The sequence below is a fragment of the Phalangium opilio genome, unplaced genomic scaffold (assembly GCF_054372755.1).
Source record: "Phalangium opilio isolate 3A_F unplaced genomic scaffold, DU_Popi_V2 ptg000077l_1, whole genome shotgun sequence".
Lineage (NCBI taxonomy): Eukaryota > Metazoa > Arthropoda > Arachnida > Opiliones > Phalangiidae > Phalangium > Phalangium opilio.
The window spans coordinates 6235794-6263461 of record NW_028324185.1 but is presented as its reverse complement, the minus strand read 5'-3'; the positions used below and the strand labels follow the sequence as shown (position 1 = coordinate 6263461).

At 37.6% G+C, this 27668-nt stretch overlaps 2 protein-coding genes across 6 annotated transcripts; one reads left to right on the top strand and one right to left on the bottom strand.

Moving 5' to 3' along the window:
• Nucleotides 1-2141: 2141 nt before the first annotated feature.
• LOC149657105 (uncharacterized) lies at nucleotides 2142-12502 on the bottom strand. 4 transcript variants are annotated; one of them, XM_089844563.1, is made up of 17 exons: nucleotides 12028-12502; nucleotides 11877-11959; nucleotides 11641-11761; nucleotides 11421-11572; nucleotides 11190-11358; nucleotides 11053-11127; nucleotides 10899-10998; nucleotides 10603-10821; nucleotides 10369-10523; nucleotides 6123-6472; nucleotides 5961-6046; nucleotides 5779-5889; nucleotides 5505-5719; nucleotides 5354-5422; nucleotides 5193-5288; nucleotides 5005-5128; nucleotides 2142-4944 (listed from the first exon to the last, which is right to left on the bottom strand). In XM_089844563.1, exons 2-17 carry the CDS (start codon nucleotides 11887-11889, stop codon nucleotides 4822-4824), a joined length of 2178 nt encoding a protein of 725 aa, XP_089700689.1. In that variant the 5' UTR covers nucleotides 11890-11959; nucleotides 12028-12502; the 3' UTR covers nucleotides 2142-4821. The 4 variants fall into 4 exon arrangements, with proteins under 4 accessions (XP_089700689.1, XP_089700688.1, XP_089700687.1 ...); XM_089844562.1 differs by having other exon boundaries at nucleotides 11877-11953; XM_089844561.1 differs by having other exon boundaries at nucleotides 11877-12502.
• Nucleotides 6499-9097, top strand: LOC149657106 (P2X purinoceptor 7-like). 2 transcript variants are annotated; one of them, XM_089844566.1, is made up of 4 exons: nucleotides 6499-7911; nucleotides 7967-8143; nucleotides 8212-8305; nucleotides 8372-9097. In XM_089844566.1, the coding sequence occupies exons 2-4, from the start codon at nucleotides 8060-8062 to the stop codon at nucleotides 8827-8829; spliced, it is 636 nt and encodes a 211-aa protein (XP_089700692.1). In that variant the 5' UTR covers nucleotides 6499-7911; nucleotides 7967-8059; the 3' UTR covers nucleotides 8830-9097. The 2 variants fall into 2 exon arrangements, with proteins under 2 accessions (XP_089700692.1, XP_089700691.1); XM_089844565.1 differs by having other exon boundaries at nucleotides 6499-8143.
• Nucleotides 12503-27668: the final 15166 nt, after the last annotated feature.

Genomic DNA, 27668 nt, shown 5'->3' with positions numbered 1-27668 from the left:
TCTGAGAGAGCTCTATTGAGCAAACCGAATAGTTCACGCGCCTTCCTTCAATTTAAAAATCTTCCTATTGTTAAGATACGATAATGTTGTCAGTTTTAGATCCCTATATCAGCTTCGCGCGTTGTTTGTTCGTTTCTTAGCATGATTGTTCTCTATAAGGCACATTCACTAATGTTCCTTTCCCAATAGTATTATTGACATGGGTGAAGAAAACTTCACAGGGCGTAGGGGTGCGTCAAGAAGCACCCCGAAACAAGGAGGTCTTCTCGCTTTTTGGCGCTGGGCTCTAGGCGTTTTGGTTGGGTTCAGAGAGTGCGCTGAGACGGCTATGGTATGTCCCGTTACCGAGGGTTGTCCTACTCCTTGCTGGCCAGGCTCGCACGCGGCCGCCTACCCACACGCGCTTTGCTCGCTTCATTGTCCGCTCTGTACGGACTTGGACAAGGTCGACCACGTCATCTTCCTCTGCCCCGGAAGGACGGCTCAACGCCTCAGACTTTTTAGCAAACCTGAGACGGCCTCAAACAACCCCCCCTTAGACGTAGGCCGCGTCCTAAGACCCGTAAATGGTCATAACAGACAGATGGTCATTGACCATCCCGAAAACATCAAACGCTCATGAACAGTACCCCGTCTTGCCCCCATGCCATTATTCAATTCAATCATTTCTATAAACAACTAGCTGTTATTCCCTTGGCGTCGTTGCTCGCGTGTAATAAGATTTTCCATCAAAATGTTATATAGAATGGGTAGATTTTACTGATTCCACTAATATTTTTGTAGCCCTACCCTAGGAGAGAATTAAGGGCCTCGGCGTTGCTCGTCAGCCCCTCCCTAGGGACACGTATTTTTGAATTATTACTTTTCACGCAGACATTATTCTATAAAGAAGGGTTTTTAAATTGTTGGCCGCCATTTAAAAAGATGGCAACAAATTGAACCCGAAAGACCATTCAACCCGTTTACAGGTTAATGGAAACCAGTGTACTAAATATTTGTGAAATCTGTTGAAACACGCGGATTTTGTTGCATAGAGAAGATTTAGTACATTTTTGGGGGTCATTTATTAAGATGTCGGCGGATTGGGGGGAATTTGTCCTTAGTACGCGCCTACTACTTATTAACGTTCCAGCAAATTTTCAGCCGTCTACACTGTAAGAAATTACCGTAAAATTTACAGTCAAATTACCGGCAGCTTGCTGCCAGTAGTTTGACAGTGAAAAATAATGTCAAATTTACATTGGAAAAAAATGCAAAAGAATAGAAAAAAACGCAACTGGTAGGAATGTAAATTCACAGCTTTGTCATACTTAAGTCTGTGATTAAATAAAATTAATTTTCAATGAATAATTTCCATTAAATTAACGGTATGTTGCATATAAAATTTACAGTTACATCTTCGCCAAAATGAACGGTTGCCATGCACTTGATTTTAAATTTTATAGATATTGAATTTAAAGCAATACTCTGCTGCGTTCGAGCCCCTTGAGATTAACTTCACTGCGCCCGGAAAAAGGAGAGAAAATGTGCTGCCGCCTAGGTGCGAAAGCCTGCAATTCAATTTTTCCTCTAACGGTTTTTCAGTTCTGCCCTTTCTCCCACCCGTTTCCCACGGCTAGGCAAAAACAGTTGTTCCCCTCTTGCGAGTCAGTTTTTTTAGGGGGATTCGAAGAGGGAAAAATACAACTGTCTTCCCCCTCCTACAGCGCCCTTTTTCTCTCTAGCCGAAGCCCAGGCTCTAGCCAGGGAGAAAGCTCTAGCAGATCTTTGGTGACGCGATATGCTATACATGTTTCTGTTTATAAAATGAGGAAGAGGTGAGTGTTTGCCTAAAGACGATCCGATGTAACGGGGCTCCAGGAGCCCAGACAACCCGTCTCTCTCTTTTCGTAATGCCCCTATACAACTAAAATATTTTTTGGTCGCTTTATAAATAGAATAATGGCATCCCATGCTAAAAGGGGGTACTGCCATTACTCTATTCGATAGCTACAGAGTAGCTATAAAAATGTTTCATTATAAAATTATGTTTTACTTGCCAAAATGTTAAAAAAATTTATCAAAGAGGCAAATAAGGACATGCACTTAACAAATCCTTTTTTCACATCAAATTACACAATTCCTACAAATGAGATTGAACATGGAGCAAAAAAATTTATAATTTATTAGTTCAAATTGCAAATTTACAGTCGTAAAATTGAGTTTTTATCATTCAATTTAATCCGTGCACAGTCTGAAATGAAATATTTAAGTAATAAGTTTTATTCAAAATTATTGTGTGTAATCGGCAAGACTTGTTTACAATATCGGAATGAATTAATTTGGTAAAGTTGGCATTCTTACATTATCCCTCCTTGCGTTGTGGAATTCACTTCCGCTTTGGCTGTATGGACATTGTTCGCTCTGCCCCGAGGCGGAATCGGGGCTAGCGGCTGCACATATGACTGTACTTAAAAGATTACAAGTATAAGTCCTACCCTTGATAATGCTAATTTGTTTAGACGTAACCCCTCATTGCGGCGAATCTAAGAGTGATGAATGGTAATACCCTCAGTTTCTCCCGATTTTTGTCTAGAACGGCAAAAGAACAATGCCGATAGTTTCCCTCTTTTTATCAAGGCCATGTCGGACAGGTTGGAGGGTAGGCTGATCTACACTTCTATATAGAAATTAATTAGTTTCTAAATAAGGGTATACATACCCTTTCTAAAAATTCTACACTATCCCTGAATAATATAGGCTATATTTTATTTTCATAAAAAGAAGTTTTTAATTCGAAATGTCAGTATTTGTCGGATGAAAAGCGCCGATTTCTGCTTCATCGGCGTGCACTCACGAAATGCGTTAAAAAATTTGCCATAAATAATAATAAAAATATTAGTCATAAGTAGATCTAATATACTATCTACAGTACATACATACGCTAAAATTTACCCGTTGTTTCTTATAACATTTTGATTTGAGTCCTAATTATGCGAGAGTAAATTCCCGGGTAACGGCTATTGTAGAAACTATTTTTCAGCGTTTTTAGCCACATCGTTTGATGTACATCTAACGATGGGGGTATAGTTTGACTTGGTCTGAAGTAACGTTCGTCTTTTTAAAGGGAGAGTGAAAAGATGGATTTTTGATTTTCAAAGGATCGGGATTATTATTTGTCTATAACAGTGCATTGCAAATGTACTATGCACATATTTATGAACGCACGTAGACTGAAAAGGGATAAATTGTGTTAAAGGCCCACTTCCATCGAAAAGAGTTCTAGCGAACTGAAAACCGAGCATCGAGACTAAGAATGGGGCGACCGTGCCGATTTTTGAAGCCCCGCTGGGGAAAACGCTGGAAGGGTTCTAACAAACTGAAAGCCATGCAATGTGGTTATAGCGAACTGAAGATACACAATAAAAAGCCTTTCCTCTCGAATTTTTGCTTTCCTCTGAAGGAAATTCTCTATTGTGTCTTCAGTTCGCTAGAACCACATTGCATGGCTTTCAGTTAGTTAGAACCGGGGCTAGAACCCTTCCATCTTTTACCCCAGCGGGGATTCGAAAATCGGCACGGTCGCTCCATTGTTAGTCTTCATGCTCGGTTTTCAGTTCGCTAGAACTCTTTTAGATGGAAGTCAGCCTTTAAGGTGATATTTTTCAATCATTGGTGATTTTGAAGGGGGAAAGCTTATGATTTATCTATAACAGTACAATGCGGATGCACCGTGAAAATATTAATGAACAAATAGTAATATCTGTGTGTCTTATATGAACCCACAAATTGGTCATATTGCCATGCCAAAATGAGAAATTTCATTCTCTCTTTAAAATTTCTCACATTTCAAGCCATGACTATTCTAAGAATCGGAACAACTTTCTATGCAATAAAAAGTTCAGAGTTTACACAAAGAAAGAACTCAAGTTTGGATGTTCTCTTTCAAACGCTTCTGCGCATAAGTCCATGTTATAAATTTATAAGATGCGATATGTATGCATCGGCATAAGTCTATGTTGTAAACTCATCGAGGGGATATTTTAAAAGAAAGTACTAGCTTGACGTCCCGGATATTTCAATTACAACGTAAGTAAATTGATTGAAGTAAGGATTAAGGGTTATATTTTTTTGTTAGGACATCGAGGGGCTATTCACTCTGATTTTCTGTACGCCTGTTAAGAACGGTAAGATGTGGCTACTATTACGAGCCCAGACCTTGGATCGTCTTGTTGCGGAAATAACAAATACTTGTTTTTTGTGTTTGGGTTGTTTTGAAGAAATGAAAGCGAAAACGAAAGTGAAGTTGTACACGAGCACGGCAAATTTTGTTTTTGAAAAACACCCCTTGATTTCACGGGACACTAACAGTTACGGACTTTCTATAAGTATTTGTTTATTATTATCACTTTCCTTTTTGGACTTCACTTTCACTTGTTTATTGGGCTCTTGGGCGAGGAAGAGCTTTCACTTTATTATTGGGCTCTCGAATGAGCAAGAAATTTCACTTTATTATTGGGCTCTCGAGCGAGCAAGAAATTTCACTTTTTTATTGGGTTCTCGGGCGAGCATTATTGGACTGAAGTGGGAGAATATTTTTCGGGCACAAGGGCGTGCAATTTCATTTTCAGTCTAATGATGAATGTTTTTTTATTTTACTCATCTTAATTGAAGTTAATTCTCAATAAATTTTTCAAGTTTTAAAAGGTTGAGTTGTTTGGAAATATTCTAAAGAATAACACGCAACATTATCCCCACGAAATCACCACAGCTATAGCTTACAATATTTTAAAAGTTTTCGCGCTTTTTAGCTGCACCAAATTCACAGCATAAATACACTAATTAAAAACGGGTAATTTGTTTTTCCCTCAGTTCCTCCTTTGAAGGGCCTTCAGTCATTCCCCTGGTTTTTGATATCCGAAGTGGATGATCCTCTTCCAGAGGAACACGTTGTTTTAAATTACCCTAAGATAATTACGTAACAATAAGGATTTTTCAGTATCTAATCGGTACAATGTATATTACCTTGAAATTCTCCCGTTGCTCAAATATGCAAATCATTAAGTCTTTTATATAGGTATACTTTTTCTTTTCATATATTGGGACTATGTACCAAGCCTTAGTGCGTTTACTATAGGCACGCGTATCCCTGTGAAGTTTTTCATATACGGACAATTTGTACATAATTTGATTTATTAGAAATGATTTATTACCTTGGTTTTCCATCTTTGGTTAGTGCCTTTGGTCGTCCGCAGTGTTTATTGTGGTCTATAGCCGCGAGCTTAACTCTAATTTGGTAACCCCAATATCTTTGAAAAATATACCAATAAACAATGAACATTCTTAACCCTAAATCTATTTCAGCCAGTCCTACCCAAAAGCGATTCTTTTTGGGGCGTACATAAGAATCAGGCTATGGTAACTTTCGAGAAACCCGGTATGCCTAAAAATGTTTATGTTATCTTTCAAAGAATGGTACAGTTGAAACATAAAATTACGCGTTTTGTTCAAGTACAAGTTTTTACCTAAAATTTGTGAAATATACCATATTCTTCAATAGGTATTTTCGCAAAACTTCATTCCTTAGTTTTATAAACGTAGGAGTGTTTGGTTTTAACCACGGGTGTTTTTCGAGCTGCTCTGGTGTTAAAAGGTCATGGTCACAGTGATTGTACATGCCAATTTCCACGTGCCACTCATGTTCATTGACGACATGGTGCAGACAAGTCAACCACAAACACTAAATACGTTTCAAGTTACAACTTACATACCTCGTAACTTTCCATAACATCAAAATACCTTCATTTTATACACGTTGCCCTCACAGTTTTTAGAGCACCACCAGAAATGATTCCTAAGTAATGGAGCCCAGTGACTTAGGTCTCGGTGTTCTTTGCATTTTAGCCCAATCTTTAACGGATTGAAATGAATTTATTTAATAAGAAACACAAAAAGACGGATTAAATGATTTATAGATTCACATCATTGATTCTTTTCAAAATAATTTTCCCCCCGTGCCATGTATCCCAGGAATGCTTGACACCTGGCAAACAAGATTCCTCTTTTCCTTAGTAAAATATAAAAATTCTTAAGTTTCTAAATTTCTTAAAAGGTATCTGTACACAATATCACCCAAAACTAACTTAGTTCTCCAGAAATTGCTGAATGGGCGTCAGTAACAACTTCCACTACATTAACACGGTGTTGAGACCCTAACTCTACAACTTCGTTGGCGGCAGCTTTGAAGGCTAATAGCTCCATGTTTGGGCTTTTACCCTGGGCATGCCTCACATCTCTGTTAACAACAGATACAATTTTCCTGCTATTTGTATCTGCCAAAGTGTACGAGCAGAACATTGCGCAATGCCCAGGGCTATCCATTCTACCATCGCCAGCCAATATCAGGTCTTGACCTGACAATTCTTCAAAAGTTTCTTTTTGAGTTTTTTCCCAGAAAAGATCCACCGCTGGCTTCATGAAATGTAATTGGTAGCTGCATATCGAAAATGTTTAATTTAACATCTAAGTCTTAAAATGTCTAGAGTATAGTAGCGGAACGTTCCGTATATAGGAAACAGTTTACTTCTAAAAACATATTACTGTAAAATGGAAAGGAGATAATGCCTATCTAATATCAAGGTGAAATTATAGAATTGATTTCACGAAACTAAATTCAATATTAGCAAAATGTGCCTCAATAGGTAGAATAAAATTTAAAATTGATTTTCCTATATGAATCCTGCACCAATTTTAAAATCAGTAATGAAACCTAGGAAATTTAGAGTCAGTATTTTGACTAAGGACAATCGGTAATCGGTGCACAAGAAATAGGAGTGATTAGCCTCTCGATTTTTCTCAATCGAAAATCCGAGTCGGCCTACTCTTTGTCCATGGGGGTTCAGGGGTCCTTAATTGCACCCATTAGAGTGTGTGTGTCGGGTCGGCTCCCACTTTTGAGGAACAGGCCAACCTTTTTTTTTAAACCTTAGTTGAATCCCTATTCCCTCGTTTTACAACCCAATTTGCGCTTAAAAAGGATAAGAGCTAACACAAGGGTTTTATTTCACTGTACTGAGTCAGAATTCTATCTTTATGTATATAGGCTGACTTTGGCTTTGGCACTTATTTGGAAGGGTGGCAGATAAACTTTACGATAGATTGGAATTTGTTTGTGGAAGTGAACATTTCAAATGGGTTCGTGCTAAGCGCCAAAAGACTTGCACGTGTTTTCAGTCGAAATTTATGGGAATTTTATGACTTTTTTTTTCAAGCTAATTGAAAATATAAGCTAAAAAGTACAAAAAAAAAGAAAAAAAAAGAAAAAATAGGTTTTTCTTGTCCCCATTTTACCTTGAAAGCTGTATTACACCAAATTGTAGATTTCACATATACTTTATAAGCTTCACTACTGATCTCGCCTTTTAAAGTGCTATTACGCTAAAAAAAAATATAATTTGCAAAGTAGAGGACTAATTTACGGTGCTTGCGAAATCTGAATTTTCAGCAACTCTTGAAAGTTGTCATTTTCAGATTTTGGTCCTTATAGTTAAGACATATTATAAAGCCTTCTTCGCAAAAATGAATTTCCCAATTGCAATGGGTCTTGGGACCTCGGACCCTTTCGGGAATTGTTGCTCTTGCCGTTCAGTGTGCACCCGTGCGACTGGACGGCTTTCTTGCCCTTGTAAGGCTAATGGGGTAGAATGTAGCGATAGGTGCAGCTGTGGGGTTGTGGGAAAAAAGGTCCTAGTGTGCCAAAACCAGGCTAGACCTAGCACGTCAAGTGCGCCAGCCCCGGAAATAACCGTGCCGCGGCTTCCTCCGGCCCAAGAACTACCGCTCTTCCAAGAAGAGGAAAGGGCTAGTGAGGAGTCCGAGTCGTAAAACGAGGAACCAAATGAAGCAAGCACGGAAGAAGAGGATATTGTTCAGGTAATATAATTCTCCCCCCTCCCCCAGGAAATGGTTTTAAATATATATTTTATAGACCACTACTAGTAAGAGGAGGCGGACCCGCGGTAGCCGTGCCCCAAGACGGCCTTTTCAAAAAAGAGCCCCAAAATTTCAGGGGGACCCCGCCATGAGGAGGGCATTTTTGGAGATGGGCATCTCAGATGAGCCGAGAGTTCTCTCGACCGAAACGGAAACGTCTAAGAATATCGATGTGTGTATTTTCTTCTACTGATTTACTTGTTTAGAATTTTTTAATCGCAATATATGTAAATATTGTAGGATGTTATTGACAAGCTAGACGTTGATACAAAGGATCAACTGCTGCGGCGACTAGCCCGAATGGTCCCGGAAACAGAAGCTATCCTTAGAGATGGTAATGGGCCCATATTTCGTGTAAATTTTAATTTCGAAGCATTGTAAAAATTTCAAATTATTAAAGTTCAACGCGGAAATTCTCACCGAGTTGACGTTGAGGTGCAAAGTCCGCCCAACTTGGGCGAGCGTCAATCCCCTCCACCCTCTCCTCCGGGTGACCCGCTGCGAAACTGCGTTTGCGGGCGTTGTGAAAGGATGCCCACCGAGCCCGAGAATGTCTGCTGTGGAAACGCAGTTTGTACCACCCTACGGCCACGATTTAACTTGTTTTGCTTAGAACCTTTGGTCCTGGTATTGACGATGCGCCTTAGAGGCGAACTAATCCTGGAAAGAGGGTTAGACATAGATAACGAAAATCTCAGATTTCAGGCTTATGCTAATCTATGTCTAACCCTCTTCGGGTTTCTTGGCCTAGGCAACAGAATGGTTTTGCCGGCCTGTTGTGTCGGGCGAATTCGTAGTGAGTTCCCCAGTCCGGATGGAGTGTATCGCGGCTTTCAACCCGGAAGATTTCCAGCATAATTTATCTTATAACTGTATATATTTTCTGTTTTTGTTGTATATATTTTGTGTTTTTGTTGTGCATATTTTGTGTTTTTGTTGTGCATATTTTGTATTTTTGTTGTACGTATTGTATTTTATTCTATATATTATCTATTAAATAGTATATTTTCTGCACATTAAATGGTGTTTTAGTCTTAACGCGTGTATTCAGCACCGACGATTTTGACCAGTAATGTTTAGCATACTAGGCCTAGTAGATAGGACTTACATCAAATTCTCAAAAATAAATAGGCGAAAAAGGGACTTTTTATGATAGAAATAGGGACCAAAATCTTTAAAAATAGATGGCCCAAGGGCTCGGCTCCTAATAGAAGACACATCGTACCGCACTCAACGTGCATTTTAAAAGGAAGGGAACTATAATAGTAAGTTCCCTTCAAAATGACTCTCACCCCTCGACAATAAGAATTTCACGCTCCCCTGTTTCAATATTCAAAGAAATCAGGGGAATTTTAAAAGCAAAAGCAAGTATGTACTGACGTTATTTTTAGAATGGTCTTAAGGCGGTATTTATTATTAGAAGTTGCCGGTATTTCTCCACAAATCATAAGAATTTTAAAAGCAACAGAAAGTAAGTACTAACTTTTGGCCCTAGATATTTTATATTTCATTGAAAGGATTACGGGTAAACATTTTAATACTGTTTAGGGTAGGGCATGTATAGGGGTTATTTACCAAACGTTTCTGTACGCATATTAATTAGAAGATCGAGGGGCTAGTCACTCATTAGGGTAGGGCATCGAGGGGTTATTAATCACTCAGATTTTATGTTCTTGTATTAAGGGTTAGGTATGCGTTACGGGTAATCGTTATAGCGCTGTTAAAGGCTGCGCATCGTGGGGCTACTCACTTAAGTTTTGTGTTTGTGTCATATTGTTACAATTATAAAGAATACTGTATTAAGTATGGATTACGGGCAATCATGTTAGCACTATCAAGGGCCGCTTCTCACTCAGGTTTTCCCTATTTTTTTATTATTATAAGAAATTTCCTCTCCCAAGCAACCATGATGAGAGGGGAAAGGCCCCATAAACTTTGTTATAGGGGTTTCGAACGCCAGCACCCAAGGGGAGGCTTTAATGGTTTTGTGTTTCTCTTGGATCTCAGCTATCCCTTGTACATTTTAGAATGCTTAAGGCTAAGGAACGAATTCTGTTTATCTTGGCATCCAACGGCCATAAATTTAAACATAAATGAATAAACATAAAGTAGAACAATGTTCATGCACAAAAATTGGTTGAAAAGTATTTTAATTTTAGTTTGTATTTTTCTACACTATACCAAAATCATCTCATCTTAAAAACTCCTAGCAACTAACAATTAACGCATCGAAAATACGGTGGTGACAGATTGGGGAGGGGTTTGAAAAAGTTGGTAAGCCTTTTAAGCAAGAGGGCGCAAGTACTTTGTACTCTTCGTATTTCTCATTTTTCCCAGTTTCCCAGTTTTTAGTATGACCCAACAAACTTATTTATATATATATAAAAGGAACCTCACCGGAAAAAGGTGTCTTTTCCAAAAAAATGCACATTGCAATGTTGCATAAATAAAGCCACTTTGGTAAACTGGTTTCCAGAAAGGACAATGCCACTTGCCAAAGTTAAATTTCCCGCGTATAGGCCATGAAACATTGGCTGGCTCTCCCATTTTCCCTATATCATTTTTGACATTCGATCACTAATTTTTTCTTATGTTTTGTTTTCTAAAGTAAAATGTATATAATCAAACTACCTTTGCGTGTTTTCCGCCAGTACCCTCGCAACATTTCCACGTGTAAATAAGGGCAGTTCCTCGCTTGTGAATTTTGTAATCCAATTTTGCCCGACAATTTAAACATTTTTTGCCATAAGCTTTCTGAACCAGAGAAGTTAAAAATGGAGTATACACAAAGGAGAGATTTTCGTTCACGATCTCCTTCGCAGTTTGGTATTTAGGCTCCTGTGGGGGAGTCTAAAACAATACATTTCCAACAACACATTTTTAAAGCTGCTGCGAAATGTTAATTTTAAAATTAATATGAAAATTACTTCAGTGTATTCAATAATTAAATCTTCATAATCCGATTCGATTATAGCATCTTCCGTAAATTCATTTTCAAAATTTAGATCTGAATGCTCATCTTCATTACTGAAAAAGGTTTTTTATCGAAAAAATTCATACTAATAAATTGAAATGCCCTACTCAATATTTTCCATAAGATCTCCTATAGCTTCCTGTTCAATTGGGTCAGCGTCTCTGTCAGTTATTTCCTCTTCTCTAAGTTTATAATTTTTCATAATAATTTAATATTATGAATGTTTTAAATTAATGATGTTTACATTTCATCATCATCATTTTGTTCTTCTACACTTTCAAACAAAGAACGCCTAGACCTTTTCCTTGAAGGAGGCTCATCCTCTGTAGAGGTACTACCTGCCTTAGGTGTATCTATCAGTGGTGATTCCATGGCCAAGCCAAATTTTTTATATAATGGTGTTTCACATTTGTCTGTAGTTTAATAACAATGTTATAAAACATGTTGAATTACAAGCTAGATGTTAAATATGTACCTTTTGGCTTAGCGTGTGTATATCTTGCAGTATTGGCTGCAGTAAAAAACGGTGAAGTCATCATTTCGAATGTGCTTATTTGTTCCGTTTGCACTTGTTTGTCAATGACACTAATTTCAGTTTGAGTTGATTTGTGGTCAACCTCTTTAGTACTGCATGAATATGCTCATTTTAAAAAGGAAAAACTAAGTAGCCTACTAGTAAGAACTGTAAATTTTACCCTAATTGGTTAAGTAGAAATGTAGCAAATTTATCATTATTTGAACCCATACCCATCCTAGCTCTCTCGGCTGTCCACCGTTGAAATAATAATTTCGAAAATTGCATTCTATGCGTAGTTTCTGGTAAATCAATAAACTCAAGTAAAATATAGCTAACCATAATTTTGAGCATGCATCTAGTTCTTCATTAATATATTAGGAATTTTTCAATAAATCAATATAGAACATGGCAAACCTTTGGAAGCCATTTCAGTTAGATTTTTAAAAATCAAACTCTATAATCCCTCTCGAATTTTTAATATATATGAATTCCTATTTATAAAAAAAACGGAATAACTAAAGCGTTTAAAATATACAATATAATGAATGGTAATATAATTACTTACTATTTGAAATGGCAGCAGTAAATCCTCTATTGACAGAACAACAAGTGTTTCTAGTTTTCACGGTTTCACCAACAAATTTCGCGCCGCGACCGAACGAAAAAAATAACTAGCGTTAAGCCGTTAACCGATATCGCGTCCGACCGAAAGAAAAAATATAACAAGCCTAAACAGAATCGTTCCTAAACCAAAACTTTCCCACGCTCGGAGCCTCGGATGGGGAGAGAAATTCAAATAAACCCGGTACGAGAGAGAGGAAAGACGCGAGATTTTTCAAAATTCGGACCCCCAAACCCAGCGCTTCTGCAAGCCACGGTTTCTGTTATATTTCTCAGTCCCTAATGTAAGGTCTTTGTACCACGTGACTCAATTGGCCAATGGGGGCTGATGTACATATTTCAAATAAAACGTACACGCCCCCTGAAGGTCTCGCCATCTAGCGTTAAAAATCGGTACTTTACGGAGTAGAGTATTCCTTTAAGTGGGCCCAGTAAATTGGAATGTACCCGAAACGTGAACTTCGCATTTACGCAACATTTTGTATTCCATGACACCGTAAATTAAAATCTTATTATCCCGTAATATCCTGGTAATAATCACATTCGGGTAACATTTGGTTTTCGATGATCCCATAATAAAAAAATTATTAACCAGTAAAATTCGCTTGGTTTTCGAAAACGATAGCGCCGTAAACTAAAATGATGTTACACCAATAAAATGCCCATTCATGGATCATTAGGTTTTGTCCTATTAGCCCAGAACTAGCTTCAGACAGTGAGAATATGCACAATTGAATGGCTGATAGAGCCTGATCATACCTCAGCACTACGGCTGTAAAGTTAAGGTTTATGCATATATATATATGATTGGGATTGTGGCGCGATACTTTGAAACAATTCAGACGCTCATTAAAGGGATGGTGAAGTGGAAAATTAAGTAATTTTTTATTGATTCTACTATAAGACCAATCTGCATAGTGAATTATCCAGGAAATAACACCGAACGATTTTTACACGCCAATTAGTTTGAAATTTCATGGATAATTTTAAATAAGGATCTCCGACCAATCGCGTAGAGCCCTGTCCTTTTATAAACAATTTTCTCGTGGCACGTTCCATGTTGAATCAATTTATTGTGAGATTTGAAAAAATTTGCTTGATGTGACAATTGTGGCGCGAGACATGGAGCGTGCCACTAGAATTTTGTTAACAAAAAGGCACGGCGTTACGCGATTGGTCGGAGGTCCTTATTTAAAATTATTCTTAAAATCTTAGCCTAATTTGAATATTAAAATCAATGGGAGGTATTTCCTAAATTTTTCATTATGCAGACTGGTCTTATAAGAACCGATAAAAAATCACTTTAATTTCCACTTACCGCTCCCTTTAAGAGAAAGCTCGCGTCTTTTGAAGAGGAGAAGCGGTTTGAAAATATTGTTATTTGGGCTATGATATCATAATATTTAGAACTCATTTTAATTACGTCTAGGTCTTCAGCCACACTCATTGCAGCCTAGTGGAAATCTCATTCATGATGGCATGTGCGCTTCACGAGATCCCTTCAAATAGACAAATTCGACTATTCTATACATGAAACAACTTCAGAGGAGAAGGGCTTCTATGCTAGGGATGTTCGCTACGCGATTGAGCTTCTCTAAACGGAGCCTGAAGTTGGGCTATAGCCTCCCGCGTTTAGCGCAAATGTGAGGCCATTGAAAGATTTTTATTTTAGAAGCAGAAATAGGGAACAGAGTATTCTGGGCGCGCGTCAAAGTCCCGGGCCCCCTTCCTCGGGACGGTGGGATATAAAAGAAGAGGGTGGTCATATAGTGACAAAGGTAAAAAGGAATTACGTATTTTTCGCCGATCCCGTCAGCAACGTCAGCAAAACCTAGTTTAAGTGAGCAATCAGAAAATTCAAACTTTTCATCACACGTTAGAGGGAGGGCTCTATACTGGGCTGAGTCGGACTGAATTAAACACTAACCGTTCTCCAATCCTACTTCTAAAATTAAATTTATCTCTATTGAGGCTTAATAATATAGCTGACCGCAACCAAAGCATGGGCAAAGGCGTATTTCACAACTGACGTTCAAAGCTACCGATGAAAAAAACCTAAAAATTTAAGTTTAAAACAAAAATGAATGCCGGTAACAATGATCACAACTGAAAATAACAGCTAACAGTTAAAACGAAACCGAACGGTAAACACTTGAAGTTGGTCTCTCTGCGCTGCTGGTCTGCTACTCGTTTCGTTTATTTTCTATGGCAAAAATACTAACTTTGGAAGGTATTGGGATATTAGGCCATTTTGTGATTTAAGATTCTTATTGTATAGGAAAGGAAACTAGCCTTTTTAAAGAAATTTTGGATAACCACTGCCATCTCAAATTAGAGAAGGCAGTGGGATAACTATTAATATCATCATTGATAACTAGTTAAACGTTGAAAAATATTTATAAAATTTGGAGGAAAATTTTCAAATAACAAGACTTCCTTCGAGTTTCAAATTGAAGAATGCTCGTGGGCTTTATTGAACTATTTTATACAAACAAGACAGTCACTTTCAGCTTGAATTGCTGCTTGATATTTTATAGGACATACCCGAGCACTTAAAGCAAGGATGAAGAGGAAAATAAAGTGATTTTCTTATCGATTCTTCTTCTAATTATAAGACCATTTTGCATAGTGAAACATCCAGGAAATACCGTCTGCGTTCTTGAACTATTTATTACAAACAAGACTGTCACTTTCAGTTTCAATTGTATTTTACTTAACCTCCCTTAGCCCTTAAACAGATTTTTAATCTTTTATTAAATGACAGACATAAACGCTAAATCGGATTCAAGTCGGGCGAGAGAGCGGTTCAATCTTAGCGTCAATTCCTTCGACCTCCAGAAATCTTGCAACGAGTCGGGACCTCTATTTTTTAACATTACAATGCTTTACCTCCTAATTTCATTAGAGTTTATGTCTGTCTTTTAGAATACGATTAACAATGTGTTTAATGGGAGGGTGAAATGGAAAATCAAATAATTTTTAATCGATTCTTCTACCATTCTGCGTAGTGAAACATCCAGGATATATCTCCGAATGATTTTGAAATTCCAATTAGGTTCAGCTATTATGGATAATTTGAAATAATGACCTCCGACCCATCGCGTAACGCCCTGCCTTCCTATTGACAAAATTCACGTGGCACGCTCCATGCCGAATGAAATTTATCGCGAGATTTAAAAAAAGTTGCTTGCGATGTGACTATCGTGGCGCGAGATATAGAGCGTGCAACGGAAATTTTGTTAATAGGAAGGCTGGGCGTTAAGCTATTAGTCAGTGGTGCTTATTTCAAATTATCTTTAAAATCTGAACCTAATTTGAATTTTAAAATCATTCGGAGACTTTATTTCCTGAATGTTTCACTGTGCCACTGTGCATATAATGGTCTTATAATAAGAAAAATCTATCAAAAAATCACTTTATTTTCCTCTTCATCCTTCCTTTAACGACTTGGGGATGTCCAATAAAATATCAAGCAACAATTGAAACTGAAAGTGACTGTCTTTTTTGTAAACAATAGTTCCATAAAGCACACGAACATTCTTCAATTTGAAACTCAGAGGAAGTCTTGTTATTTAACAATTTTCGTCCAAATTTTATAAATATATTTCAACTTTTAACTAAATATTAAAAATTATCCAAAGTTTCGTTAAACAGGGTCGTTTTCTTTCCTACACAATAAAAGTCTTAAAACACAAAATGGCCTAATATCCCAATACCTCCCAAAGCTAGTAATCTTGCCATAGAAACTAAACGAAAGGAGTAGCAGACCAGCAGCGCAGAGAGACCAACTTCAAGTGTTTACCGTTCGCGTTCTTTTTTTAGGTGTTAGCTGTTATTTTCAGTTGTGATCATTCTTACCGGCATTCATTTTTTTCATTTAATTTTTAGGCTTTTCCATTTGAACGTCAGTTGTGAAATACGCCTTTGACCATGCTTTGGTTGCGGTCGGCTATATTATTAAGCCTCAATAGAGATAGATTTAATTTTAGAAGTAGGATTGGAGAACGGTTAGTGTTTAATTCAGTCCGACTCAGCCCAGTATAGAGCCCTCCCTCTAACGTGTGATGAAAAGTTTGAATTTTCTGATTGCTCACTTAAACTACGTTTTGCTGACGTTGCTGACGGGATCGGCGAAAAATACGTAATTCTTTTTTACCTTTGTCACTATATGACCAGCCTCTTCTTTCATATCCCACCGTCCCGAGGAAGGGGGTCCGGGACTTTGACGCGCGCCCAGATTACTCTGTTCCCTATTTCTGCTTCTAAAATAAAAATCTTTCAATGGCCTCACATTTGCGCTAAACGCGGGAGGCTATAGCCCAACTTCAGGCTCCGTTTAGAGAAGCTCAATCGCGTAGCGAACATCCCTAGCATAGAAGCCCTTCTCCTCTGAAGTTGTTTCATGTATAGAATAGTCGAATTTGTCTATTTGAAGGGATCTCGTGCAGCGCACATGCCATCATGAATGAGATTTTCACTAGGCTGCAATGAATCGGGCTTAAGACCCAGACGTAATTAATATGAGTTCTAAATATTATGATATCATGGCCCAAATAACAATATTTTCAAACCGCTTCTCCTCTTCAAAAGACGTGAGTTTTCTCTTAAAGGGAGTGGGAAGTGGAAAATAAAGTGATTTTTTTATTCATTCTTCTACCAGTATGCATAATGAAAAATTCAGGAAATACCTCCCATTGATTTTAATATTCAAATTAGGCTAAGATTTTAAGAATAGTTTCAAAAAAGGAACTCCGACCAATCCCGTAACGCCGTGCCTTTTCGTTAACAAAATTTTCGAGGCACACTCCATGTCTCGCGCCACAATTGTCACATCGTGCAAATTTTTTCAAGTCTCGCGATAAATATATTCAACACGGAGCGTGCCAAGAGAAAATTGTTGATAAAAAGGCGGGGCGCTACGCGATTGGTCGGAGATCCTTATTTAAAATTATCCATGAAATTTCTAACTAATTGTCGTTTAAAAATCGTTCGGTGTTATTTCCTGGATGTTTCACAATGCAGATTGGTCTCATAGAAGAATCAATAAAAAATTACTTTATTTTCCACTTCACCATCCCTTTAATGAATGATTTGTTTCAAAGTATTGCGCCAAAAGACCAATCATATATATACGCATAAAGTGTCATAACATCTAACAAGCATTATTACGACAAAGATTCGATACTCGATTATGAATTATCGCCAATCTAACCAAAGTTGCCAGATTTTGAATAAAGGCTGATTACTCGTGACCTATTCATCCAAATTGAATTTGGTGAACACTTTTCAAATATGAATCGACCCCAAGGATTCCGAAAATCGCATTTATATCTTCGAGAATCCAATATTTTCAAAGTTGATAATTTTGACATTTCCGGTTTCCGGTATAAGTATGCAAAGGACAACAGTGGAACGGGTAAAATATGAAAGAGGAATGCAAAACTTTTATAACGCACTTTATTCCAGAGCGCTAGCTTGAATAGGTTTTGAAATATAGTAAAATATGTGCGAAAAACGCAACGCGCAAAGACTTTTTTAACAGTCTGTACTTCTGGGTACTTGTAGGTACTTGTGGGTACTTTTAGGTACTTGTGGGTACTTGTAGGTACTTTTGGGTACTTGTAGGTACTTGGGGGTACTTGTAGTTACTTGTGGGTACTTGTAGGTACTTTTGGGTACTTGTAGGTACTTGGGGGTACTTGTAGTTACTTGTGGGTACTTGTAGGTACTTGTGGGTACTTTTAGGTACTTGTGGGTACTTGTAGGTACTTGTGGGTACTTGTGGGTACTTTTAGGTACTTGTAGGTACTTGTGGGTACTTGTAGGTACTTGTGGGTACTTGTAGGTACTTGTGGGTACTTGTAGGTACTTGTGGGTACTTGTGGGTACTTGTGGGTACTTGTAGGTACTTGTGGGTACTTGTAGGTACTTGGGGGTACTTGTAGTTACTTGTGGGTACTTGTAGGTACTTGTGGGTACTTGTAGGTACTTGGGGGTACTTGTAGGTACTTGAAGGTACTTGTAGGTACTTGGGGGTACTTGTAGGTACTTGTAGGTACTTGTGGGTACTTGTAGGTACTTGTGGGTACTTGTAGGTACTTGTGGGTACTTGTAGTTACTTGTGGGTACTTGTAGGTACTTGTGGGTACTTGTAGGTACTTGTGGGTACTTGTAGGTACTTGTGGGTACTTGTAGGTACTTGTGGGTACTTGTAGGTACTTGTGGGTACTTGTGGGTGCTTGTAGGTGCTTGTAGGTACTTGCCCCGGGTGCTTGTCCCGGGTACTTGCCCCGGGTGCTTGTCCCGGGTACTTGTGGGTGCTTGTAGGTACTTATGGGTACTTGTAGGTACTTGTGGGTACTTTTGGGTACTTTTGGGTTCTTGTGGGCACTTGTGGGTTCTTTTGGGTACTTGTGGGTTCTTTTGGGTACTTGTAGGTACTTTTGGGTTCTTGTAGGTACTTGTGGATACTTTTAGGTGCTTGTGGGTGCTTGTGGGTGCTTGTGGGTACTTGTGGGTGCTTGTGGGTTCTTGTAAGTACTTGTGGGAGCTTGTAGGTACTTGTGGGTGCTTGTGGGTGCTTGTGGGTACTTGTGGGTACTTTTAGGTACTTGTGGGTACTTTTAGGTACTTGTGGGTACTTGCCCCGGGTGCTCCTGGCTGCTTGCCCCGGGTGCTTGTAGGTACTTGCCCCGGGTGCTTGTCCCGGGTACTTGTGGGTGCTTGTAGGTACTTATGGGTACTTGTGGGTACTTTTGGGTACTTTTGGGTTCTTGTGGGTACTTGTGGGTTCTTTTGGGTACTTGTAGGTACTTTTAGGTGCTTGTAGGTACTTTTGGGTTCTTGTAGGTACTTGTGGATACTTTTAGGTGCTTGTGGGTGCTTGTGGGTTCTTGTAGGTACTTGTGGGAGCTTGTAGGTACTTGTGGGTACTTGTGGGTGCTTGTGGGTGCTTGTGGGTACTTGTGGGTACTTGCCCCGGGTGCTCCTGGCTGCTTGCCCCGGGTGCTTGTAGGCACTTGCCCCGGGTTCTTGTAGTTACTTGCTCCGGGTGATTGTGGGTACTGGCTCCGGGTGATTGTGGGTACTTGCTCCGGGTGCTTGTAGGTACTTGCCCCGGGTGCTTGGGAGTGCTTGTAGGTACTTGCCCCGGGTGCTTGTAGGTACTTTGCCTCCTCCATAGGATTAACATTACACTAAATTTTGGAAGCTCGTAACTCTGGTTATATTAGAGATACGGGGATATCCTTTGATTATGTAATAGTCCTATTTGCCCCTTCCCTCCTTCGTTAACATTTACTCCATAGGATACTCTATATATGGGAAAAACCTGGAAAACTCAGGGATGTATACGGGGAAAAGCCTGGAAATCTCAGGGAAATTTGTTTTCTAAAAGTTGTATGAACCTTGTTATAGAACATATGTTATAAACTCATGGTTTTTGGTATATAAAGTTTTACCAAGAAGCGATATCTAGTTTACTAGGGAGAAAGTATAAGATGCCTAAGTATTCGCGCACTATAGTCTCAGTCCCATTTTCAAAATACAAGGGGGGACGTAAAAGGAGGCCGGGCTATTTCGCCTCTCCTCAGTCGGAAAATACGTAGTTTTCGTCATTCGCGTCGCGTTTACGTGAGTTTTCTGACCCGTGACCAAATAAGCATTTTTTAAACTGGACATTAGGCCAGCGACTTTCCTTACTTGGAAAAAATAAACTGGTCCGTGACCATTGACCAGAGCACGTCGGGTGCTAAACTAAAGAAGTGGATAATTAAAATTTTAATGTGTGGAGTCTGGTTACCCTTGAACTTTCTTAGTAGTCTCGTGGACCAGTGACCCCCCCTCCGATCTAATTTTTGAACTGGACCAGGCAGTTTTTAAACTGGTCATTTTCCCTGTGTCACCGCCTTATTTCCCACGCTGGCGCGAGTTGCTTTGCGTTGTGGAGTGCGTGATGGAGTTGGCCTATGCCTGGAGTCCCAACCTTGAAGGAGAGAGGAATGAAAGCGTTGCCTGTGTACCCCCACCTACGGCAACATAGTCCTCCCAGCATCCTAAGCGGTTAGGTAGGGTCGTACTGGACGAAATTGTAAAGGGCGCTGCCTCTATCTTCAAAATAGAAGCTAGTTCTCATACAAATAAAATGGCGCTACGAGGCTGCACTTAGCAATCGCCTACCGAAGGGTAGTGGCGTGCGCGAGGTACATTGGGAGAGATACGGTGCTGCAGGTCGCCCATCATCATTACCAATCCATCTCAACTCCCTTATCCCTGTCCCAACCCTCGCGACTTCCAACCACTAGCATAGCCCACTCGATCACGCTCTCTTTTCCCCGGCTACATATTTTGAAGATGGCACTTTTTAGGCGTATTAACAATCTTGGATCATCTTTGTGACTTTTAGGGTAGTCCTGACTATATTTTGTTTAAGGTTTTAAGCTTAATATCAAGCAGACGTTAGTTTATGCTACAAAAAAGTTTGAGATTGACAATCTCGGATCGTCTTTGTGAAGTTCTAAGGATATCCGAATTTCATATTGGTCTTATGACAATTTTGAGCTAAATGTTAAACGGACATAAATCAGCATTTTAAAAAATTTTGTAAAATTGTCAATTTGGTCCTATTTCTGGAATTTTTAGGGGGCGCCTCGCGTTTCAATAAATGATTGTAAAAAATTGTTTTAAGTTAAATACAATAAGAATACAAACATTTATTGATTTACGTTTTTTTTTAAAGTATCATTATAAATAAATGTCTGATTGAGCTAAAGTTATGGTCCCCTTTATACATGTTTCTGCTAAGTGCAGATTTTGAAAATGTAAAACAGTTTCTTAACATTCTTAATTAAAATGTAGACTGAAGGAACAGATATTAATCAAAAATGTCTTGATTAGAATCAAGACCTAAAAAGTATCGATAAGACTGAGGTTATCACTTGTCTGAAGGATCAGATATTATTTTTTCTTTTTAATTGAAACTTAAATGCATGCTTAAGAAAAAACAACGTTCCATTACCGTTTTCCGTTGAAATAAATTATTTTACTGGTAATCAATTTCAAAAATTTACTTATCTCGGCTTTTCGACCACAATTCCATTCCCCGAAAACATTTTATCATTACATTAATTACTTTTGGGAGACAACGTGTCAAAATAACCTATAAAACAATAAAAAACTGTAATAGTGGTCTGTTTAGCCATGACAACAACCTTTTAAAAGTTACAAGGACTATATAACCCTTTTGAGACTAACAGGACCTGGGAAACCTATAGCTTAACTTGCTACTAGTACGACCAGGGAGAATTGATGTAAACTGAAGTTGAAATTTCATCATGTGCGACCTGCGGCCCAGAAACTCTCCCATAGTCCCAGTGTGTGTAGAACATAATTTTTTCGCTGCTATCTGCCAAAATCAATCTTTCTAGGTAGTGCCACCTCCTCACTTGAATTTTTCATGATATATTAAGGTTTGAACGAACAAAATTCAAGATTACCATTTTCACTACCATGTCCCTCTGCTAACTTGAAGCAAACTTTCCTCTCTTTCTGCTGCTCATTACCGGTGCCATTCCCTTGACTTTCTGTTCGTTATAACTACTATCATGAGTTTATTTATTTCAAACCAAAATATAAAAAATGGATTATTTTTCCTTTTGTGCAACTTAGAATTTACAAATGTATATAACGTTGTGCCGTGCATATCAAATAGTCTCTAACCATTGTTAGAAACTAGAGAGAGAAATTGGGCAGTAACACTGATCATACCCTGAACTATGAGAAAGAACAATACGACGGTTCACTAAAGTACACTTGATATTACATCATTTTGCAAAACCGCGAGTAAAAATCTTACTGTCCCTATTGAATTTGGCGCCATTGGTTTTAGAACAATTAAAGTGTTCCACTGCGAAGCGTGCCGGTCACGAATGGGGATGTAACGTCTTTAGGAACCTTTTAAAACGCAAAACCATACACGTACTCTCCCAAAAGTAATTAATGTAATGATAAAATATTTTCGGGGAATGGAATTGTGGTCGAAAAGCCGAGATAAGTAAATTTTTGAAATTGATTACCAGTAAAATAATTTATTTCAACGGAAAACGGTAATGGAACTTTGTTTTTTCTTAAGCATGCATTTAAGTTTCAATTAAAAAGAAAAAATAATATCTGATCCTTCAGACAAGTGATAACCTCAGTCTTATCGATACTTGTTAGGTCTTGATTCTAATCAAGACAATTTTTATTATCCAATAGGAACCATACCGGAAATTCTTCTTCTTTCGGGTGTGTCTTACCGTTCATTATTAAGCAGACAGTTCTTTGGGATACTGGTTAATCTAAATGTATCGGGTTGTCGTTTTACTCACGTAATTTAGTTGTTAACATTTAACTCATAACATGATAGTATTTTAAAATGGCAACAAAATATAATCCTGAACTTGAACTCGTAAAAAGCATTATATCCAGTGCTTGGACCATATTTGACGACTTGAATGTAAGAACTGTAACCGAACACGTAAGCCTTGGCCAAACTTTGGAGCAAGACTTGACAACAACAAATCTTTAATAACATCAAAATTAACAGGGTTGGCAAAAATTGAGTTTTTTTAAAAAAAAACAAAAGTTGTGTTTTTTATTGTTTAAAACACGATTTGTTGTTTTAAACTTTTTTAAACAAGTAGAAAAAAACAGTAAAAACACAAAAAAAACCTAGTTTTAAACATGTTTAAAATCACTCTTGCAGATCTAATAGTCTATATATTATACATCGCGGCTCTCCATTTAAGCCACTACTCCCGCTATCGCAAGGTGCTTATTTTCACAGCCTGCTTGATTAAACAAAATGGTCTTGGTTTGGACCAAGACAGAAAAAACAAAAGATGAGAGTGACGTTTATCAATTGACTGAAAATCCGACATTGCGATTTTTCTTTATTTATATTAATTTATTCCTTAATCACAATCTAATTAAATCAACTTATTTAATTGTTAATCGATTTATTCCCTCCAAATTAATTGAAAAATAACATATCTGGGAGCACGGCAGTGCTCCCCGCCAAGTCGAGCACTGACATCCTTTTCTCGAAGCAACTCACGGTACTTTTTAGACCACTGTAACTTCGTGATGGGTATAGGTAAAAGTCTGAAATTTTGCTTGCCGTGAGGACTGTCAATCGTAGCAATAGTTTCCAAATTTCAAGTTCCTACCCTTTATACTTTTTGAAATATCGAAGGTGACATCTACCTTATTTTGTCACTCTCTCACTCACTCACCGATCATCAAAATTCTAAGGTACTTCTAGGGTAGATAGAAACTTAAAATTCAGGATTTTGTTTTCATTTATTTTATAAAGCACAGAAAAATTAAAACATCCCGAAATTTTTTTAAAATTGTTCTTTACTTGTTTATTTTAAAACTAGATGGCGTTGTCGTCTTTTCAACAGAAATAGTGTGTGTTCTTGTTGAAAGGACGTAAAGGTCGTAACTGATGCTACATTCTTATTTTAGGATATAGCGTACTATGTTTTTTGTATATTCTCTAGGGGTCGAAAGGGGTAATTCAGCGTAAATATGGAAAAGCGTTAGCAATTAAATTGGCAAACGAAGTACAACGAGAGGATCTTGTTTTAATACAACTACCGAAGTATAACGAGAGGGTCTACAAAAAGAAGTGAGATCCTATGAAAAACATTAACATGTACAAAAATGGGCCAAGCCTCGCCTCGTGTCCTTTCCGCCGTTAAACGTTCTGAGATCCCATGTAGAGCCAAGTCTGCCTTTTTGTTTTTATTCAATCGCCAATTGAACAATTATGTTATAAATTAAGTCCTTTTCCTAATTTATAACCAATATTCTTTGACTCTATCATTATTATACATCTTTGTTCGTATCAAAAATATCGTGCCTTGGCAATCGCATGTAACTGCCTTACAAACGTGTACATAGGGGTGTGCATGACTCATCTTATAAACTTGTACATATACACTCGACCATAAACGATTTAGTGAACATCCCTTCGAATATTTTAAAATCGGCGACGATTTAGTGAATATCCCCTCGACTCCCTTTTAATATTACTTACATGCGATTGCCAAGTCACGATATTTTTGATACGAACAAAGATGTATAATAATTATAGAGTCAAAGAATATTGGTTATTAATTAGGAAAAGGACTTAATTTATAACATAATTGTTCAATTGGCGATTGAATAAGAACTAAAAGGCAGACTTGGCTCTACATGGGATCTCAGAACGTTTTACGGCGGAAAGGACACGAGGCGAGGCTTGGCCCATTTTTGTACATGTTAATGTTTTTCATAGGATTTGAGCTTTTTCAAGAACAAATTATTTTATGATATTAATTATTTTGAAGGGAGTGCGTGTTAAGCGATCAATACAGAATATGTGAAATATTCTACTGACTGTTTAAAAAGAGCAAGAGCTCCTTAAATTTAGAATTTCAAGGTGTAAGAAATTGTCCGTGTGGAATTAGAACCAGGGACCACATAAACCCAAAGCCAGTATCATACAGCTTGACCAACAGACCACGAAAACGTTTTGAGAAGAAAAACACGAAAAGACGAAATCAAGAGCTTCTAAAATTTCGAATTTGAAGGTGTAAGAAAGGGTCCTTGCCAGGGTTAGCAAAAATGTGGTAAAAAAAGTTGTGTTTTTATTGTTTAAAACACGATTTAAAATTAGATTTTCCGAAAACATTGTATCATGAAATTAATTATTTAAAAGGGAGTACGTGTTGAGGGATCTATTTTGAATATTTGAAATGTTCTACTGACTGTTTAATAAGAGCAAGAGATCTTTTCGACGGATTTGGTCGAGGTGAACGGTCGCAAATTTTTGAGCTCCGCGATAATAGGATCCTTATCTACAAAGCTAGCATAAAAAATGTCTGAGTGTAAAAAATGTAGTTTAATCTTATCTAACGCCAAAGAAACCGTGCAATGCACAAAATGTGAAGAATTCTTTCACGTATCTAGTACGAGTATTAAATCCGAAGAATATTTGCGTAAACTAGGAACGAGGAAGTCATCTTGGAGGTGCAACCTGTGCAAAAACCCTAAAACAGACGACGATGAACTGGCTAGTAATGAGAAAACAGCGACAGACCTGCAACTCTTAGCTCAAAAAGTAAGCCATATTCTTAAAAAACTACAAACTCTTGATGATATGCAAGTGAAAAAAAATAAAACAGCGATCATTGGAAACAAGTTGGATAAGATAGATGATATTGAGAAGTCGGTACAATTTTGCTCCGACAAAATAGACGATTTTAATAAATCTATAGTATCAGTATGTGATGACTTAAAATCTATAAAAAAGGAAAATGAAGATCTAAAACTAGCAAATAAGGAGTTAGACACGAGAATAACTGAGCATGCCCACCAAATTAATGAATTAAAGCAAGAAAGTCTACTACCTAACATAGAGATAGCCGGCATTGAACCCACAGAAAATCAACAATTAACCCAAATCTTGAAAGCGATAGCGGGAGAAATAGGTCAAAACTATGATCATTCAGAAATTGCGGACGTATATAGGCTACCAATGGGTAATGAAACTATTCCGATAATTAGAGTTTGCTTTGTGACAAAAAAATCTCGAGACTCATGGCTTAAACAATTTAAAACCAAGCGGGACGTTAAAGCTAAAGATATAGATAAGAACTTAAAAAATACCCGAATTTATATTATTGAGCAACTGACCCCGATGAATAAAAAAAATCCTTTACGAAGTTAAACAATTAGCTAAAGCAAACATGTATGGGTTTAGCGATGGAAAATTTTTTTCGCGTAAAGACGATAATACAAGAGCCATTAGAATTAAAAACCTAGATGAACTTAAATTAATTTGAAACTAATGTTTATATAGAATACTCATAAAAATAAATTTAAAATTATAATTTCTTAACCCATGTTTGAAGACCCTAATGCTTTTTTTAAAACTAATGTAAACGAAACAATCTTACAAAAAAACTTTCACCAAACAATTAACGTAGAATTAAATTCTTTCAACATATTCCATTTAAATATTCGTAGTGCGAGAAAAAATTTTGACCAATTTGTAGTCTTTCTTGAATCGTTAGGATACATGTTTGATATAATTGTTTTAACAGAGACCTTTGAAATCCTTGATATAAACTTATTCTCACTCGAGGGCTACGATGCTATCTTTCCAACTGAATATAAGAACCGAAATGACGGCGTCGTAATTTATATAAAGAATAATCTAGTTTATGCAGAGAACCCCATTAGTTTTATCGGAGCCACGACAAAATCTGTTGATGTAAAAACAGAAAATAATGATACAAATAGAGTAATAGCATGCTACAGGTCCCCAAGTAATGTTGCGACTGATTTCCTAACTAACGTGGCTGAACAATTACCCACGCTAGCAAGTGCGCTTACGAATTACTTTCTCGATCTTGTACGTCTCGGGTCTAGCTACCGACTGAAGTTCCATCCCGTAAAACACCCCCTTTATTGGTTCCCCGTGTAAATCTTCTAGTTTGAATACAGGAGGGCGTCTGTATATTTTTCCCACTATTTTAAAAACCTCTATTGTGTACGTTCGCTCGTACCCTTTTTCAAAAATCATCCTATTCCTACTTAATCGGACGTATTCGCCCACCTTTAATTTTTTCCCGTAAACTTTCTTTTCGCTAAAGTACTTTCCGTATACATTTTTAAAAACCTGAAGGACATTGGTGCCAGTAACTTCCAAAGGAGTCATTTTTATCGCGGAATGCACCGAGTTATTGTAAGCATTTACCAGGTCATCTAGAACATCTATATATCTATTGGTATTATTTTCTGTAAAATACCTGTACATGCGTGACTTTAAAGTTTGATTTAATCTTTCTACCATACACGCTTTTATATCGTCATTCTCAGTTGTAAAAAATATAACCCCTTTCTCCTTCAAGTATCCTTGTAATTGTGAATTTCTAAATTCAGTACCCTTATCCGTTTGTAGTTTCCTAGGAACCCTCACTCTAAAGACAGACTTAAAAGCCTCAACCGTTTCAACACCGCTTTTGGATTTTAAAGGTACGGCCCAGGCTCTTCTGCTAAAGCAATGGCCGAGGCAGGGAAACTGAACGAGAAATTTAGTTTTATGAGATTTCACTTCAAGCTTTTAAACGATCAAGCCGAAGTTATTAAATGCATGTATGAAGCTATTGTAAAACGCATGAATGATATATATCAAAAATATTATGTAAGTCGCGGTACTATGTCTCACAATGATTACGACCGTGTAGAAAATTTCCTAGCAGCGTGTATAGTCCCTTCGAGCATTTTCGAAGATTTTTGTAACTTAGTTCGTGACAAAAATTTGACGCGTAAACTACAATTATATAATTTATTCTACATTTGCTTAAATAACGACGCGTACATTCGCGAACTAATTGGAATTGACTGTGTTCATTAAACGTTTTTGACTAAAATTCTGATTCATAATTATAATAAGCCTAGAATAACCTACCATAAGCCTATCCTTTTCAGGATCTACAATAGCATAAGCCTAGCATAAGCCTATCCCTACAGGTATCATCCAAGTGACGTTAT

Excerpts from the sequence above, each read along its gene's own strand:
- LOC149657106 (XM_089844566.1), top strand. The coding sequence starts at position 8,060 with ATGAGGAGGGCATTTTTGGAGATGGGCATCTCAGATGAGCCGAGAGTT. Across the intron at positions 8,144-8,211 it reads AAACGTCTAAGAATATCGAT|GATGTTATTGACAAGCTAGA; the intron begins GTGTGTATTTTC and ends TAAATATTGTAG. Across the intron at positions 8,306-8,371 it reads AGAAGCTATCCTTAGAGATG|TTCAACGCGGAAATTCTCAC; the intron begins GTAATGGGCCCA and ends AAATTATTAAAG.
- LOC149657105 (XM_089844561.1), bottom strand. Across the intron at positions 11,573-11,640 it reads TTTCTACTTAACCAATTAGG|TACTAAAGAGGTTGACCACA; the intron begins GTAAAATTTACA and ends ATATTCATGCAG. Across the intron at positions 5,890-5,960 it reads TTTTGAAAAGAATCAATGAT|ATTGGGCTAAAATGCAAAGA; the intron begins GTGAATCTATAA and ends AATCCGTTAAAG.